Here is an 18,848-nt window from a genome sequence, read left to right as displayed (position 1 = left end):
ACTCCAACCCACCTATGATCACCAGGGGAGAACAGCCTGAATTTCAGGCAAAAAAATATGTTGTGATAAGAACTTAGGTAACAGATCTACAATACAACACACACAATGCCTTCGGATTCCGTTAGTTTGATTTTTGTCATGAGTCCTCTCATCGTCCACCTGCTCTCTCTCTCTCTCTCTCTCTCTCTCTCTCACGCCTTCATCATTGAAATAAATGGACAACTAACCTCCGGGACTGTTCGTGTTTCTAAGGCACGATCCCAGCAAATAACAGGCCCATTACGCAACAACCCACTTCTTACGCAAGTACATCCTGCTCGAGTTTTGGAAGAGGCGGGTTCAGAAGTGCAACAGCAACAGGCAGCGGCCCCGCACCCCCACCTGCCGGCAGATTATCTGCTTCTGCTTTCCCGGGACAGCCCGTAGTTTACGCAAGTACATCCTGCTCGAGCTTTGGAAGAGGCGGGTCCAGAAGTGCAACAGGAACAGGCAGCGGCCTCGCACCCCCACCTGCCGGCAAAATATCTGCTTTCCCGGGGCAGCCCGTAGTCCAGGGAAACTGGAGAAGCACAGACACTCGGTAAGCACGCCCAGAACTACAAAATACCCGTGGAATCTAGTTCTTTGTACGTGTGCGAAAAATCTCGTCAGGATTTACAATCGTGTGTGTGTATGATGGGGGGGGGGGGGGAGTTTAGTTATGATTGTGATGGAGAAAGAAAACCCAGGCATGCGGTGGCGGTTTTCTTTTTTTTTTCTTTTTTTTCTTTTTTGTTGTTGTATGTGAAAGTGAAATTGGGTGGGATAAGTGGTGGGGATGTTTGAGAAACAGTGCACAGGGTTCGAATCACAGCCACCCAACATAAGAATTGGCATTTTTTTGCTGCCCGCCTGTGTCATTGCAGTGTTAGATGGCCCCACTTTCCTGAGATGGTTATCCCCACATCTAAGGTGCACGATGACGTTTAACCCGAAGTGTTGTCTCACTTGTCACAGACAAGGTCAGAACTCTGTGGTGTCCATCAAGGAATGGAAGACGGGGCCCATGAGTGCCAGACCTCTTCCTGCACAGCCTGCCATGCCTGGTCCCTCTGGCACCATGAAGAGACAACAGCCTCTGTATCAGCCACCCCTGCATCAGCCGTCCCGTTCTTCTGTCAATACCGGTGGTGGCAGGTCTGTCTCACCAATGCAACAGAATACTGCACCCCAGAAAGTGAGGTTTTTTTTCAGTCTTAAGTTGCTTTTTGTTTTGTCATTGCACTATTCCTTGCTTTCTAGAAAACATTAGGAGACAATATGCCATCTCTGTATTTCTGTTTGTCATCCCGTTCTTTGATTACCACGGGTAGCATCAGTTTTGTGTGTCCACTGCAGCACAGTACTGCACCTCTGAAAGTGAGAAAATAATTGTTAACAGTATTTAGTTGTTTTTGTTCTGTCATTCTACCATCCCTTGCTTTTTTATGTTTAACTTGATGATATAACCTCAGCATCAGCCATCTCGTTCTTCTGTTGGTGACAGGTCCAGAAAAGCATTGGGGGAGGCGACCGTGTCAGAGACGCGACAAAAACTTTAGACAAGTCTTTACGGGTGCTGACATTGCCAATTGCACATCTCAAACGTGCGTTTGGACTGCCTAACGACACCATGCCCGCGTTTCTCTTCTGCCTCTTTGGTAAGCAATTTTTGATAAGCAGTGACATATTCGTAGTGTTACAGTATTCATAGTCTGCAGTGTGGAAACAGGAGTCTGAATGGTAGTTCATTGTTTTGATGAAAAAAGAAAATCTTCAGCTATTGTTGGACAGTGACATTATCGATTACTGATCCGAGGAAACGGCTAATAACATATTTTCAAAACTAATATGTTTGTCACGCATCAGAGTTAGGTTGGAACTACTTCTAGGGAAAACCTTTGTAAATTGAGCCATACACGTATTCTCTTGAAACCAGATTGAAGCCGTGAAGTCAAAAGGTGCGTTCTTATCATCGAAAGATTTTAGAGAAAATGCAAATCAAAATGACCCTTTAAGTATTCTGGATAGATATATATAATACCCTACTTTGAATGACAGACGCTGCATGCTGTGATGTCCATTACAATTGTTCAAAATCTAAACAAAAGGCTATCAGAAAGAAAAAAAAAGTATAATCCGGAGGTAAAAACGTTCCGTGAGTTAACAGTTGGAAAGAACAAAGTAAAATGTATTTTCTAAAATATTCGATCTGTGCTTGGATCTTCAACAACCGGGATGTATCATCTCCAGAAACACAAGTACATGTGTATGTATTACAATGTTTACCTCCACCTCTTTTGTTAGGATGAAAGAGTCTACATGCATTTGACGTATGTATCCTCTCTCTCTCTCTCTCTCTCTCTCTCTCTCTCTCTCTCTCTCTCTGATACCGATCTCGACCCCCATGCAGGCATCGTGGATTCAGCCACCGTGTGGGACCGCAGATCATCTGGAAAATCGTTTACGCTGAGAGACGAGACTGGTCGAATCACGTGCATCTTCTGTGAGATTGTGAGCACCATTCCCTTCAGGCTTAATTCACCTGTCATCTTAGCATTGTTGTTTTCCTTTGTGGTTTATACCTCTTAAAGCCTCGCCAAACTGTGACTGACTGTTCGTCATTATTTCCAGGCTTCATATTTGTGTGTGTGTGTGTGTGTGTGTGTGCCAGTGTGTGTGTGCCAGTGTGTGTGTGTGTGTGTGTGTGTGTGTGTGTGTGTGTGTGTGTGTGTGTGTCCCCCTCTCTCTCTCTTATTGTCTGCTGTTTATCACTCTTTCTGTCTCTGATTGTTTGTTTGTCTGTCTGTCTGTCTCTCTCTCTCTCTCTCTCTCTCTCTCTCTCTCTGGGGTGGGGTGGGTGGTGGTGGTGGTGGGGGGGGGTTGTTTTCTTCATTATGTATACCCTTCTGCATGAAAACCTTTTCCTTTCATTTATATGTGTGCTATTTGTAATAGATGTAGATTAGCGAGAACAGATTGGAAGAATAGGCTATGCCTAAAATCTTAATCCTTGAATAAAAACGTTTTGAGTTCAGAGTTCTCTCTTCCAGTCTTTGTGGCCACGTTCCTAATATGAATCTTGAGGTTCAGTTTATGCAATAGTTACAAGAAATGAATTTTACTAAAACTGAAAGTTAATCAAACATGCTTCACTGACCTGACATACCAATATTTTCATTGATTTACTTTTGTCTCACAGGACAGACAAATGCCTCGCTTGCACCGCGGACAGTGGTACAGGTAGGGAATCGGTGAAAGCATAGTAATGCTATAGATACTCCGGGCTGATCTTTTGAAACACCTAAACCCATTCCCTTCCCTTTTTTTCCCTTTAACACCTATCTTATGTCTTTTGTATTCCTCATTTTACTGTGTTGGAAGTGAGCCGGGATAAAGCATGGGAAAGGTGGTTAACGAATAACACGCACACACACACACCTCATCATTATCTCATTACAACTGTTAAGAAAACTATGACTCTCTCTCTCTCTCTCTCTCTCTCTCTCTCTCTCTCTCTCTCTCTCTCTCTCACACACACACACACACACACACACACACACACACACACACAGCGAAAAAAACAAACAAACAACAGCAAAACAAAATAAAAGAAAACAAACAAACAAAAACACAAAACACACACACATACAATAACCCATTTTTTGTCAAGCCATTCGTCCACAACATTTACTGATTATTATTATTATCATTATTATTATTATTGTTGTTGTTGTTAATACAAATATTTGAAGTGTCATTAATACTATGCTCTATTTTCTGTGTTAGTGAGGATGGTGATGGTGAACCTACGCTGTTTCCCTTGTGCATGTTTCATTTCAATTTTTTGTGTGGAATTAAGCGAGTTTCAAATTTTCTGCATCCTTGCTGTTGTTTGTACTCACGGCGGGACCAATGCTGTCTTATTGTATCGTATTGTATTGTATTGTATTGTATTAGATTGTATTACGTTTTGTCACAAAATTGTGTGAAATTCGAGCTGCTCTCCCCGGGGAGAGTGCGTTGAAAAAGTGCAGCGCCACCCATATTTTGGTTCTTTGCTGTCAGAGTGGGTTTTTTCTGCAGAATTTTGCCAGTCAGTGATAATCCTTTTGTCGGTTCGTTTTCGTGCGCTAACTGCATGCTGCACATGAGATCACAGTTACCGTCTCGTCCGAATGACCAGCATGCAACCCTCCATTCAAATTATAGTGGAGGGGTGAGTAGAAATCCCGTTTCGAATTGAGTGCAGAAATGTTACGTGTTCAGAACAAAAAGCTTCATTTTGTTCACGGATTCGTTCGTTCTTCTTCTTCGCTCGTGGGCTGTAACCCCCACGTTCACTCGTATGTATAGCGAGTGGGCTTTTATGTGTATGACCGTTTTTACCCCGCCACGTAGGCAGCCGTACTCCGTTTTCGGGGGTGTACATGCAGGGTATGTCCATGTTTCCATAACCCACCGAATGCTGACATGGATTACAGGATCTTTAACGTGCATATTTGATTTTCTGCTTGCGAATACACACGTAGGGGGTTCAGGCACAAGCAGGTCTGCACGTATGTTGACAGGGCCTGGGAGATAGGAAAAATCTCCACCCTTTACCCACCAGGCGCCATTATCAAGATTCGAACCGGGGACCGTCCGTTTGAAAGTCCAACGCTTTAACCACTCGGCTATTGCACCCGTCGTTCGTTCGTTGGCCTGTCCGTTCATACATTCATTCGTCTTCTCATACAGACACACAATGCTCTCCCACATCTGCTGGTGGTGGGTCTGGATCAAATATTGCTATCAGAATGTATGAAACTTGATGAAGTGCGATTGGACATTGAATCTTTGTGACTGTGTCTTGTCAGCCTGCTGGGTTTTCATGACCAATAAAACCTGATGCTGATTCTGATTCTGAAATTCATACTCAGTCTTCTTGTTTTCCTTTGTCCCAGGGTGGTTGGGGTGGCCAGACATTCGTGGCAAGCCCTGCAGTGCGTGTCGTTGCGACCTGTCAGTCTGGAGGAGAGACAGGCAGCACGTGCCGTTATTTCCACGTCCACGGCACTGCTCAATGACTTGTGCATGAATGTCAGAGAAATGTAACGTCAAAGTTGGGTTTTTTTTATCTGTACGAAGGGAATGCAGCTGTCTGGGAACTGATAAGAAAGAGTGTAACGCTGTGTCATGCAAGTGTGTGTGTGTGTATGCGCGCGCGCGCGAATGTATGCCTGCGTTACGTGCGTGTGTATATGTGTCTGCTTGATTTCCATATGAGTGTACCTGTATGTGTACAAAAATGTTTCATGGATGTTGGAGTATGCTGATTAAACGTAATACACAGACACACGTTCTCAAAAATTGTGTTCAGCAAGTAACCATAACTGAATACCAAGATCATTTAGTGTTGTTTGTTTTTTCTTCTGTTTTTCGAGAAACTCTCAGAAATGACAGTGTAAGTTTAGATGAAGATGACACTTGAATAAGTAGGCCTAGATCAGTAGCATCTTTCCATTGTGACCTTGCTTCTGACATTGAACGAAGGTCCCAGTGCAGCACAAGATATATTTGATGATTTCATTGATGGACACACTCTGCATTGCGATGTCCTTACTACACATTTAGGTGCATGCCGGTTCTGTACACGGAATGTGTCATTTGGGGTTTGAAGTCACTGTGCTGTTGGAGACTATGGTATGCCTTAACCACGACACATAATTTTAAAGTTAGATGAAGTCATTTGGATGGGACGTTTACCGGAAATCCCGTTTATAAAAGCATGCACTTAGCGCATGTAAAAAAAAACCCATGGCAACAAAAGAGTTGTCCCTCGCAGAATTCTGTAGAAAAATCCAATTTGATTGGAAAAACTACTCTTGCAGTTGCAGGCAGGAAAAAAAAGTGACGCGCTCTTCCTGGGGAGAGCAGTCCTGATTTCACACAGAGAAATCTATTTTGACAAAAAGTAAACTAATACAATATATGCAATGCAATACAAAGCAACTGATGCAATACAATAGAATACAATACAATGCAACCAGTCAGGCTTTCCACACTGACTTTCCGCCGCGTGTACTGATCATGCTATTCGGCGACCATTTGGGTACATCTGAGTCGCGCCGAACGTGTTGCAAACATCAAGAAAGCTTTACCTTGTGAACGGGGTTTTGTCACATTGCTTGTGTGCCTGTGTCGTTGTACATTCGCACATCTGTGTGGACATGTATGTTTGTTTTGTGAGGGGACTGACCGATGTGTACGATTGTTTTGAATTCAGCGCGTTTCTAACATGCGACATGTCCAAGACAGTTTTGATCCATTGTAATGAACAGTCAAATAAAAGTATGTGTATTGTATGTATCGTGTCTTTGGTTATCACATGACTGAAAAACAAAACAAAACATTTCATGATATTGTTATGATTGAATCGTCTCGTTATTGTTGCCGCCTTATGGTAGTTATTTTCATATTGGTGTTTCACTGAGTTGATTTTTGTGATTTATTTGATATTCGCGTATGTTCCTTACTTTGCTTGATAATTGTATAATCCTTACTTTATTTTGTTAATTCTGTGTTCAATACTTTTGATAATCATATCAACACTTGCAGAATGTAGTGAACTTGAAATAGATAGCAGCTGCTGTTTCAGTGCTAGATTAACCACTTATAATTGTTGCTTTTTCAGTTCAGTGACGTTTTAGTGGGTATATCTTGGTTCCTGGTGTTTTAAATGTTTTATTAAACCCATTGTTCACTTACTGTTCCTTTTGAATTGTTTTGTCTTTTCCCTTTAAAATATGATAACAAATCTCTCTCTCTCTCTTCTCTGCCCTTCTTTCTTCCGGTCTTCAATATCTTCTTTGTTTCTTTCACCCTTTCTCAGTCTGATTCGAGTCATTCTCCTTCTCCGCCTACTTCTTCATCGTCATCTTTGTAACAAAGGTTTCACGGTACTGACATACATTCTGAGCACAGTTCATGAAGACATACAGTTTACTTTTGGGACTGTAACTCGGTTTCGGATGACTGGTTGGTTCAGTTGGTTGAGAGCTGAGTTCCGCGAATTAAGAAGGTCGCCAAATACACACACACAGGCGCGCGCGCACACACACTAAACTATACACATACACACATATGCACACATAAATTCTACCGACACAAACATACACCCACACACCGTCACACTGGCACTCACTCAGTGACAGACAGAAGCGCGAGTGAGTGAGTGTGTGTTTGTCACACACTGACACACCGGCACACACACATACACACATGGGCGCACGCACCATACACCACTGAATTGACTATACTGAGGCTACGCACACTGACTGGCACGCATGTAGTACACAAACGTACACTGACCGGCCCGGCGATGCACCCACCCACATCTCCCAACACACACACACACACACATCAACGCACACTACCGTGTGACCACATTATCTCCAAAATATCGGAGACCATGGGGTAAAGGAGTAGAATAGGGGGAAGAAGGGGGGGGGGGATTAGGGGTTGAGTAGGACATGGGTGGGGGGTACACAGAGAGGGAGAATACAATAGGGGGTGAGTAGGACGAGGAAAGAGATGGGGGAGGGAGAGTGGTACAGGGGGAGGTGGGTTGAAGGAGAACAGAGGCTAGGATGAGTGGAGTTAGAGTAGGACAAGGGGAAGATGGATGAGTAGAACGCGGGGGTGGAAGGGAGAGTAGGACAGCGGATGGGCATGAGAGACTGGGGGAGGATGAGTAGGTGGGGGGAAATGTGGGGGAGGGACAGTATGACAAGGGGGGGGGGAGGGATATGTGCTCTTTTGTCTCTGTTTTGTGTAAAGCATCTGCAGGTGATTAGGTCAAATAGAGGGTTATTGCAGGGGGTAGGAGGTCCAGCAGTGCAGGGGGTAGCCAGACTGAGGGTAACTGGAGTAGGAGCATGTAAGAGGGGGATAAGAGGAAGCGAGGAGATGGGGTAAGGGGGAGAAGGACATGTGGTGAGATAGGAAAAGGGAGAGTAGGACAGGGGAGGTAGGGCAGGTGAGAGATGTGGTAATAGAGAGTAGGACAGGTGGTGAGACAGGTAAATGGAGAGTAGGACAGGGGAGGTAGAACAGGTGGGAGATGGGGGGAAATTGAGAATAGGACAGGGGGATGAGATGGGGTGATGGGAGAGTAGGAGAGAGGGAAATAAACAAACAAATATAAATCTATCTCCATGCCTCTCTCACCCCTCTCTTGGTTGGTGTGTGTGTGTGTGTGTGTGTACCGAGAGGGAGGGAGGAATGGAGAGAAGTATCTATGTATTTATTTGATGCACGCGTGTGTGCGTGTGTGTGTGTGTGTTGAAGTCACTTATTATTCAATCCCGTGCATGACAGGACTTTATCCTTGAGACCTGTTCTACCCTCCCTCTCCCTACTCTCCAACTGCCCCTTTTCATCCTGTCCTGGTGTATCCACTTTTGCAAAATTTTAGCATATTTCCTTTGGGGATTTCTTTTAACTTCCCTATATTTACTGCTTTATCAATGATACTTAAGCCCCATATTCATTTCATATAATGTTCTTGCATAATTTTATTTGGCATGATTATCATATTTGTTGCTTTTTTCGCCCTTTTATCCCTCCCCACAAAACAATTCTTGTATAATTACCTTATTTATAAAATTACTGCCCTTTGCCTAACAGAGGGAACATCCACCTTCACTCCCCTTACTGCCAGTATTTGACAACTCACTGAGTAATATCCGTCCCTCTCCACACCACCCTCCTGTCTCTGTCTAATTCTTCATCATGATCAAAGTGTAATGTGTTCAGTCTCAAGGATAAAGTCCTGTCATGCACGGGATTGAATAATAAGTGACTTCAACACACACACACACACACACACACACGTGTGCACACACGTGTGCACACACGCGTGCACCAAATAAATACATAGATACTTCTCTCCATTCCTCCCTCCCTCTCGGTACACACACACACACACACACACACACACACACACACACACACACACACACACACACACACACCCACCAAGAGAGGGGTGAGAGAGGCATGGAGATAGATTTATATTTGTTTGTTTATGTGTGTGCGTCTTTTTAAGCCACTGATGATTAGATATGTTCAATTCCGTGCATGATAAGACAATATCCCAAAGACTGAGCAGAATATATTTTGATCTTGTTGATGAATAAGACAGAGAAAGACAGGAAGGTGGGATGGTGAGTACGGATATGACTCAGTCGATTGTTGAATGTTGGCACAAAGGGTAGTGAAAATGGATGTTCCCTCTGTTAATCAAAGAGCAGTAATTTCCTACTAAACCCATTGGCTTTTTTACCCAAACGACATAATCATTTGATTTTTCCACTTCACATGCGGTTTGACACGATGGTAAAGCATTGTTTGCTAATGAGTATACACGCTAAGAGCAGCTGAGTAACTTTAGTGTCGTATCACACCTTATCTTTTTGTCATGTAACGTCTTATGTTAATAAGATAATCATGTAAGATTTGTTTTTGTAAAAGGGCGAAAAACCAAGAAAATATGGTAATCATGCCATATCAAATTATGCAAGAACATTGTATGAAATGAATATAGGGCTTTGGTATCATTAATAAAGCAGTAAAAGGTTCGGGAAACAAAAAGGAAATACGCTAAAATTTGCTAAAAGTGGACACACCAGGTCATTATGAATATTTTAGTTTGGCTGGGTGGCATTGCAGCGAAAAAATGTTGGCAAAAACTATCTCTGAGTTAGGAAGATCTCTGCGGGGATCACACCCAATAACTCTACTCCTCTGTTCTTTGGAGGAAAATGTGTGGTTCTTTCTTCTTTTTTTGTGTGTGTGTGTGTGATACAGGTCAGATGGAAGAGGTTAGGCAGTGGAGGAAGGGAGAGAGAGTAGGATAGAGGGTGGTGGGGGACATTGGGCAAGGTTTTGGGGGAGTAGGATAGGAGGAAAGTAGGGGTGGGTGGGGAAGGATAGGGGGAAAATAGGGGTGGGGTTAGCAACCAGGGGTGGGGGGTAGGATAGGAGGAAAATAAGGGAGTGGGGCGGGGGAGGATAGGAGGAAAATAGGGGAGGGGGTTAGTGTGGGGAAGGTTAGGTGAGTAGAAAAAAAAAAAGGGGGATGGTGGGGTTAGCAACCAATACTGTTGCCAAGTGTCTGCAGCTGATTGTGTCAGAACCACCTCCTACTCTCTGCAGTAACAATCAGTGTGTGTGTGTGTGAAAACAATCAATAAAAAGAATCGCCAAAAACATGAACAATCCATGCCGTGCAAACACTGACGCATAACCCCACCCCTCAAAACCATATGCCTTAAATAAATCATACAATTAATTAACATCTTTTTTTTACCTGTTTATATGTTGCTAATCGCATTACATTATATTGGTTATTAATGCCGGCTTAATCATACTGCCGGATTCAAATCTTTGTTGATTCGCTTACTGTTATCATTAGCATTTCGTTCTAAGGGTGTTTTATTGTAATCTCAATTTTAAAGCAGAATTTCACCAATTATAATTATCCAACACACACACACACACACCCTAACGCGCGCGCGCGTGCACGCACGCACGCACCACACACACACACACACACACACACACACACACACACACACACACACACACACACACATGAACAGTTACTTTTCCCTCTCCAGTAGCCGTCTTTTCCCCCCTATCTTTGTCAAATAACATTTATGGCTAAAAGACGCTAAACTGAAAAAGACAACAACAGCAACAACAACAACAACAACAACAACAACACACACACACACACACACACACACACACACACACACACACACACACACACACACACACACGTGTGTGTGTGTATGTACGGGGAGTATCGACACGGGGGAGTATTGACACGCTCTCGTTTTAGAGTGATGTCCCTTGAATCGACTGCTGCTGTTGACGATCTTGACAGCATCCCGAGGGAAACGTGTTATCAAATGTTTCCAACAGCCAGATGAGCCCATTTTCACACGGAAAAATTGTTGTAATTATTGTGTGTATTTTGATATACGTGAGTAGTTACATGATAAAGTGGTATATCTTTTTAAAAAGTCCTGTCGATGTTAGTGTCACAGGCACCTTGCTGTGGAAATCGATTTTATCAAAAAAACAGACATGTTTTGATGAGTAGGTTGTGTTTCATGCACTCTCCCATTCATTCATTTGGCAAGTAGACTTCAAACTACACAGGTCAGGCAGGTATCAGGATAACAAAAATAAAATGATAATAATAATAATAAAGTTCCCTAGAGTTGTCGGACTCGTGCATGTGTGTGTCTGTGTCAGTGTGTGTGAGACAAAGTTTTTGTTTTATGTCAGTGTGCGTGGTTATTATGTAACTTTGCAAGTGCATTAGCTGAGCACATAATGTATTTCACAAGGTCTTTCGAGGCAGCCTTTCATCAATATTGAGAAACTGTTATCAGATGTGAATGTGTGCAGCAGAATTTTGTTTTCTTCGTGCATTAGTTGGAAGATTTACTGATAGGTTCATATTTTTATATAGCAGAGCAGGATCTGACTGGATGAGTTCAGTTTGTTCAGAGAAATGCATGACTGCACTTACATGTGCACTTACATACAAACGTACACAGCTTTAAGAAGTAAAAAGCTGATAAGTCTGGTTCTGCTTTGTTCCAGACTGCTTCTGGCAGGTTGTCAGGGCAACGGCATGATGAGATAACGAAGGACGGAGGTACTGGTACTGTCCTGTCTACACAGGGCATGGAGACACAGGACAAGACCAGTGAAGGTGATACTGAAGTTTCTTCCCCGTTGCCATTGCATCTCTAGTTCTGTTTGAGGCAACCCTTTACACATACTGTGAAAACTTTGGGAACTTTTTAATTGGCAGGTGAACTGTCCATACATGGCAGGGTGACCAGTCTGGTTGGCCATGACCACCATGATGTCATCATTTCACACCTGTGCTGTTGTATGAGACCATCATGATACAAACACACTGATTACAAATGATTATATGAAGCTGCAGAGGATGCTTGTGGGTCATTATATCAAGATACTTGCAAAATTCACATGTTTCATTAGACATGATCACCATATCAATACACTGCTTACAGAGGATGCATCACTTATGCCTTTGCTGTTGTACATAATCATTGCAATATCAACACACCAGGTACAGAAGGCGCTTCATTCAAACACATGCTGTTGTACATGATCATTGCAATACCAACACATTGCTTATGGAGGTTGCATCATTCACATGCGTTGTTGCACATGATCATCATGTCAGTATGCCTGTTGCAGAAGGTGTATCAATCACATGTGCTCTTGCACATAACCATTTGATATCAACACATGGCTTACAGAAGGTGCATCATTCACACAGGTGTTGTTGCACACAATCATTTGATATCAACACATGGCTTTCAAAAGGTGCATCATTCACATGATTATTTCAACATGCTGAGTCACAGAAGGTACACCACCCACATGTGTTGTTGTCTATGATCATCATATTAACGCACTGCTTGCAGGAGGTGTATCATTTACATGTATTATTGCACTTAATCATTGTAATATCAGCACACTGCTTCGAAATGTGAATCATTCACATGTGTTGTCATACAATGTGATGATAGAAACACACTGCTTGCAAGAGATGCATCACCCACATGTGTTGTCATACAGTGTGATGATATCAACGCACTGCTTGCAGGAGATGCATCACTCACATGTGTTGCTACACATGATCGTGTCAGCTTGCTGTGTCACAGAAGGTGCATCACCCACATGTGTTGTCCATGATCACTGTATTGACACACTGCTTGCAGGAGGTGTAGAAGTGATGTCACCTGTGGTCTTGGGGCTGGACGGGACTCCAGTCAACCTGACCAAGCTCCTGGCATTTCTCCAACAACAGGATTTTCTTCGAAAGCTGTAAGCTTCTCTGCTGCTCTCCCTTGCCTATGTCTTGTAATTTTTGTTTTCTTACCTAAATGTTTTCTTTTAACATGATAGTTCATATGTATGCTCTGATCAAGGAAGGGTGTGCCAGTTGCTCATTCGTTTTTCGGTTTTATCTGTTGATGAGCTTTTGTCTTTTTAAATGTTGTTATTGTCTTACTGAATATTCTCATTTTTATAATGATTGAAATGTACACATATGCGCGCACAAGCGTGTGCACACACGCTCAACACGCAGGCACACATGCGTGCGCACATGCGCGTGCACACGCACAAAACGATGCATGCACATGCACGGACACACACGCAACACACACACAGTTGTTACACTCTGAATCATAATGTAATAGTATCTTACCCACATGTTTTTCTTTTTACATAATAATTGATGTGTGCATGGTGATAAGTGAAGGGTGTGTCAGTTTGTTTTTTTCCTCTATGATTTTTGCTGACGGGCATTTTATTTTAAGTGAGCCTAAAGAAAATTTTCTGTTTTTGGTTGAAGCAGATAATAAAGTATTTTGAATTGAACTGAATTGAATTGCTTAGCCGCTCTCCCTTTCCTATGTCTTGCTCTGCTGCTTTCCCTTTCCTTTGTCTTGCCCTGCTGCTCTCCCTTCCCTATGTGCTGCTCTCCCTTTCCTTTGTATTGGTCTGCTGCTCTCCCTTTCCTATGTCTTGCTCTGCCGCTCTCCCTTTACTATGTCTTGCTCTGCGGCTCTCCTTTTTCCTATGTGCTGCTCTCCCTTTCCTATGTCTTGGTCTGCCGCTCTTCCTTTCGTATTCGCTGCTCTCCCTTTCCTTTGTCTTGGTGCTGGAGGAGTTGCTACCACTGTCTGTTGTAAGAGATTGATGTGTCTGTGTGCGTGCGTGTGTGCATGTGTGCGTCATGTATATGTGTGGAATTAGCACACAGTGGTGGGTAAAATAGAAATGTTCAGGCCTGGACATGTCTGTCACCTGGGGCATAAAGATGATAGTGATCATGATGATGGCAGGAAATGTGATGCATAGTGATAGTGGGCCTGTTTGTGTGTTGTGGTAGTGATATGTGCTGTGATGATGATGGTTGCAATGATGAGATGATGGTAATGATGATGATGATGGTCATGGTTATGTTGATGGTGACATGATGATGATGGTGGCTATGATGTTGATAGTGACAAGTGTGATGATGGTGACAATGATAATGTTCATGGTGACAGTGATGATGATCATGGTTGCTGATGGTGTTGATGACGATGATGATGGTGATGATTGTGATGGTGACAATGACGATGTTTATGGTGACAATGATGTTGATGGTGGTGATGATGCTGAAAGTGACAAGAGTAATGATGGTGACAATGATGATGATGATGGTGATGGTGACATGATGGTGTTGATGATGATGATGACAATGATGCACATTGATGATGATGACAATGATGATGATGACAGGAATCATGATGCACAGTGGGCCTACATGTGTGTGGTGGTGGTGATCTGTGCCATGATGTGGACGATGTGGTGGTTGGGTGGTCTGCAGCGGTGCCGCCGTCGCTCTGACGGGGATACACCTTTCCACAGCGCTCAGCCTCTTATGAGTGTACAGGGTGAGTAGTGTACAGAGAGTGTAGTGTGCAGGGTGTGTAGTGTACATGGTGTGTAGTGTGCAGGGTGTGTAGTGTACATGGTGTTGAGTGTACAGGGTGAGTAGTGTACATGGTGAGTAGTGTGCAGGGTGAGTAGTGTACATGGTGAGTAGTGTGCAGGGTGTGTAGTGTACATGGTGTGTAGTGTGCAGGGTGTGTAGTGTACATGGTGTTGAGTGTACAGGGTGAGTAGTGTGCAGGGTGTGTAGTGTACATGGTGTTGAGTGTACAGGGTGTGTCATATACAGGGTATGTAGTGTACAGGATGTGTAGTTTACAGTATGTGTAGTTTACATGATGTGAAGTGTACATGGTGTGTAGTTTACAGGGTGAGTAGTGTACAGGATGTGTAGTGTACATGGTGTGTAGTGTACAGGATGTGTAGTGTACATGATGTGTAGTGTACAGGGTGTGTAGTGTACAGGGTATGTAGTGTACAGGATGTGTAGTGTACAGTATGTGTAGGGTACAGTGTGTGTAGGGTACAGGGTGTGTAGTTTACAACATGAGTAGTGTACAGGGTGTGTAGTTTACAACATGTGTAGGGTACAGGGTGTGTATTGTACAGGGTGTCGTACAAGATGTGTAGTGTACAGGGTGTGTAGTGTATAGGGTGTGCAGTTTGGAAAGTGTGTAGTGTACAGAGTGTGTAGTGTACAGGGTGTGTTCTGTTCAGGATGTGTCGTGTTCAGTATGTTTAACGAACAGAGTGCATATTGAACAGATCATGTTGTGTACAGGGTACACAGCATACATAATGTGTAGCATACATGAAGGGCTGTGCACGGAGCTACAGTGTATATGGTGTATTGTGTACAAGGCATGTAGTGTACAGGTGTGTAGATTGTGTTGTGTACAGAGTGAGTAAAGTAACAAAAAGCTTATGTGCACCTGAATTTTACTGCATGGGGGAAAGAGTAAAGAGTAAACAGTATACAACATATATGTTTCTCTCTGCTGTCTTGTGGCAGTGGTTTTGCACTGGTTGTTACCTGTCTTCAGAGGTGGTGAGGAAACAGGAACGCTACCTGCCCATGTTCACGGAGCCCCAGTGGGAAGAGGTGATGGTGTGTGACAGAGCCACTGACCCCTGACTGCGACAGGTGACAACACCACTACCACCAGTCTTCCCAACACCGCTACCATCTGTCTTCACACTACTACCTCCTGTTTTCACATGACAACACTGCTTCCATCCGTTTTCACATGACAACACTGCTACCATCTGCCTTCATATTACAACACTGCTACCGTAAAGTTTGGTCTATAAGCCGCGATTTTTTACCCCAGCTTCAACCTCTGCGGCTTATACAATGATGCGGCTTATTTGCGGATTTTAACGATCCCGGGAGTGTCACGTTCTCGTCTATTCGTAGCTGCCCTTCAACTCACCAAAACCATGATTTCTGGATGAGCTTCAGGATAGTGTGCTAACTGTTCACGTTTTATAAATCAAATCCGCACACATAAAAGCCTTCAGGTCAGCAATCAATTCTACTCTGCTCAAGCGTACACCCTCATCATGCCGAAAATGCGACGTTATGCCTATGATACAGCCTTCAAATTGAAGGCAATCGACCTAGCAGACGACAGTGCAAGCGACGAACCAGCAGCGACCTCCACCTTCATGTTCATGAAGTGAAGAGCGAGGCTGAAGTCAGTGACAAGATGGCGGAGGAAGCTGTGCTGGTTCTCTTCAACTCGGACACTGAAGACGAAGATTTTAGTGGATTCAGTTAGCAGGATGACCTTGAATAAATGTGACTATCCCTAAATTATGGATCTTATTTTCGTTGTGTTTATTTATTATTTTTTTGTGACACTAGCAGTATTTTCGCTCGCTTTTCTTTGTGTTGTTTCCGCTTGTGTTTATTTCATAACCTACAGTATCGACAGCTTTTCTGTAGTATCAGTATGTGTTCCGGTATCGGAAATAAGTGCGGCTTATAAACCCGTGCAGCTTATGCATGTATAAAGTTAAATTTTTTCCAAAATTAGTGGGTGCGGCTTATATACCAGTGCGCTTAATAGACCGAACTTTACGGTACTTTTTTTTTTCTTGCAACACAGCTATAACCTGTTTTCACCCAACAACAGAATAATACTCAGTGGTCTATTGGACAGAATGATAACAGTCAAGAACCTGTCGTGTTAGGGACTATGGTGTAATAGGACAGAATAATGAGTCAGGGACATGTGTTACAGGACAGAATGATGAGTCAGGGACATGTGGTGTTATAGGACAGAATGATGAGTCAGGGACATGTGGTGTTATAGGACAGAATGATGAGTCAGGGACATGTGGTGTTATAGGACAGAGTGAGTCAGGGACCTGTGGTGTTATAGGACAGAATGATGAGTCAGGGACATGAGGTGTTATAGGACAGAATGATGAGTCAGGGACATGAGGTGTTATAGGACAGAATGAGTCAGGGACCTGTGGTGTTATAGGACAGAATGATGAGTCAGGGACATGAGGTGTTATAGGACAGAATGAGTCAGGGACATGAGGTGTTATAGGACAGAATAATGAGTCAGTAAGCTGTGGTGTTATAGGACAGAATACTAAGCAAAACGCGCACACAGCGTGCCACAGTGCAGGGGAAAAGAAACAGGAGATAGACGAGGGCTGTGTTGTGTGGATCTAGTCATCAGTCATCCGTTTGGTACGGGTGTCCACTGTCTGTGGTGGTGTGCTCACAATATGCAGCACGCATGCGTTTGTGCTGTTTGGTGTGTCATTGTGTGTGTGTGTGTGTGTGCATGAGAGAGAGAGAGAGAGAGAGAGAGAGAGAGATGCTTGTTGTAGTGATGTGCACAGTTGTGTTGTTGTTGATTTCAGATGGTGCATGTACTTGGGTGTGATGGATGTCTGTGCATGCCTATGTGAATGTGTCCTTGGTGATGTTCACACCTGCGAGTATCATGTGGCGTTATGTAGTGTGCTGTGACATGGTATGGTGTGATACAATGTAGTGTAGTGTGGTGTGATGTTATGTGGTGTGGTGTTATGATGTGCTGTGCTGTGATTTATGTGGTGTAATAAGGTATGGTATTATTAGTGTGATATGTGTAATGTGATGTAATGTGGTGTGATGTGATGTGATGTTGTGTGGTGTGATGTGATATGAAATGGTGTTGTGTGATAAGGTATGGAGTTGAGTGCTAGGGTTTTATCCTACTGTGTTTGATGTTTGGCGTGCAGATGTACACCTGAAAGCACTATCAATACTGAACACTCATCACACAACAATGCACATCACACCTCACCACACCACACAATATCAATTTTCACAGTACATTTTAATTCTTCACTTTCTACAAGTTTTCATCCCCACTCCATCCCCTCCCTCTCACTCTCTCTTCCTTCCTCTCTTTTTCTCATGCATTCACATGCATTCTCATGCACATACATTCATCTATCTACTCATACACAGACTCACAAACAAGCATGTATGTACACTTTCACACTTTCTTATGCACAACAAGGGCAAATGTGGAGGCAAAGTCATGAAATCAATCTTGTGTGGGGGTGTGGGAGGGAGAGGGATGGAGGGGGGGGAGGTGTAAAAGGAATGCCCAATGCACAAAAGAAATATTATATCCATGTTCCTAACACTGCAGCCATGATTTTTTTTTTTTTTTTTTTTTTTTGCTACCACATTATCTGCACTGTTTCAGTGGCATTACTCCCACGCCACTCATTTAGATTTCCCCATACACGGCCACACCCAGATTTGTCTGTCACAGGTCCAGCGTCGGCAGTCCGCAGGAAACCATCGATGTTAGGTCGCCAGGAGGCCACACACCAGAGAAGACCCTGCACTGCTGCTGAGTCACTTCGGTGGTGTTCAGTGGTGCCTGTTCTGATTCAATGTACTTAGGACACCACCTACTGAGCCACCTACTAACGACAATAATGGCTTAGTTGCGGAGCCAGACTGAGTGAGCGTCCCTCCCAGAGTGGAGACCGCCACCACATCCCTCAAACAACAGCCCCCCATGAATCTGCCGACACTGAAGACATTGACAGGACTCAACCCAAGCACAGGAGTGGAGGGATATTGAAACTGAGGTCACCATGAGAGCAGGGCATGAAAGGCCACAGACTTTGAGACTTTTTGTTTCTATTGATGATGATCTGCAGCCATGATTTGTGGAAAAAACTGACTTTAGATGTCATTCTTCTACCGCTTTAGGATACTTGTTTCAATCTGAATTATATATATATATAATATATAT

The 18,848-nt window shown here is 43.4% G+C and overlaps 2 protein-coding genes across 8 annotated transcripts in view; both read left to right on the top strand.

Moving 5' to 3' along the window:
- The window catches only part of LOC143275080 (uncharacterized), a 5,845-nt gene extending 730 nt beyond the window's left edge, over nt 1–5,115 (top strand). Inside the window, exons 2-7 of the mRNA XM_076579147.1 lie at nt 361–580; nt 997–1,216; nt 1,526–1,679; nt 2,432–2,532; nt 3,221–3,261; nt 4,965–5,115. Coding sequence (XP_076435262.1) covers nt 361–580; nt 997–1,216; nt 1,526–1,679; nt 2,432–2,532; nt 3,221–3,261; nt 4,965–5,115 — 887 coding nt within the window. The remainder of the gene's footprint in view (nt 1–360; nt 581–996; nt 1,217–1,525; nt 1,680–2,431; nt 2,533–3,220; nt 3,262–4,964) is intronic.
- Nucleotides 5,116–10,915: 5,800 nt separating this feature from the next.
- On the top strand, nt 10,916–18,846 carry LOC143302361 (uncharacterized). 7 transcript variants are annotated; one of them, XR_013057926.1, is made up of 6 exons: nt 10,925–11,053; nt 11,683–11,794; nt 12,840–12,945; nt 14,413–14,567; nt 15,609–16,910; nt 16,980–18,846. XR_013057926.1 is itself a non-coding variant. In XM_076617005.1 (5 exons), the coding sequence occupies exons 1-5, from the start codon at nt 10,997–10,999 to the stop codon at nt 15,698–15,700; spliced, it is 504 nt and encodes a 167-aa protein (XP_076473120.1). In that variant the 5' UTR covers nt 10,916–10,996; the 3' UTR covers nt 15,701–18,846. The 7 variants fall into 7 exon arrangements, 5 of the variants coding, with proteins under 5 accessions (XP_076473120.1, XP_076473121.1, XP_076473119.1 ...); XR_013057925.1 differs by having other exon boundaries at nt 15,609–17,084; nt 17,118–18,846; XM_076617005.1 differs by having other exon boundaries at nt 10,916–11,035; nt 15,609–18,846.
- Nucleotides 18,847–18,848: the final 2 nt, after the last annotated feature.

This window comes from Babylonia areolata, chromosome 29 (assembly GCF_041734735.1).
Source record: "Babylonia areolata isolate BAREFJ2019XMU chromosome 29, ASM4173473v1, whole genome shotgun sequence".
In the NCBI taxonomy this organism is placed as follows: Eukaryota; Metazoa; Mollusca; class Gastropoda; order Neogastropoda; family Buccinidae; genus Babylonia; species Babylonia areolata.
This window is presented reverse-complemented; position numbering and strand designations above follow the sequence as displayed.

Excerpts from the sequence above, each read along its gene's own strand:
- LOC143302361 (XM_076617004.1), top strand. The coding sequence starts at position 10,997 with ATGAGCCCATTTTCACACGGAAAAATTGTTGTAATTATTGTGTGTATT. Across the intron at positions 11,054-11,682 it reads TTGTGTGTATTTTGATATAC|ACTGCTTCTGGCAGGTTGTC; the intron begins GTGAGTAGTTAC and ends GCTTTGTTCCAG. Across the intron at positions 11,795-12,839 it reads ACAGGACAAGACCAGTGAAG|GAGGTGTAGAAGTGATGTCA; the intron begins GTGATACTGAAG and ends CACTGCTTGCAG.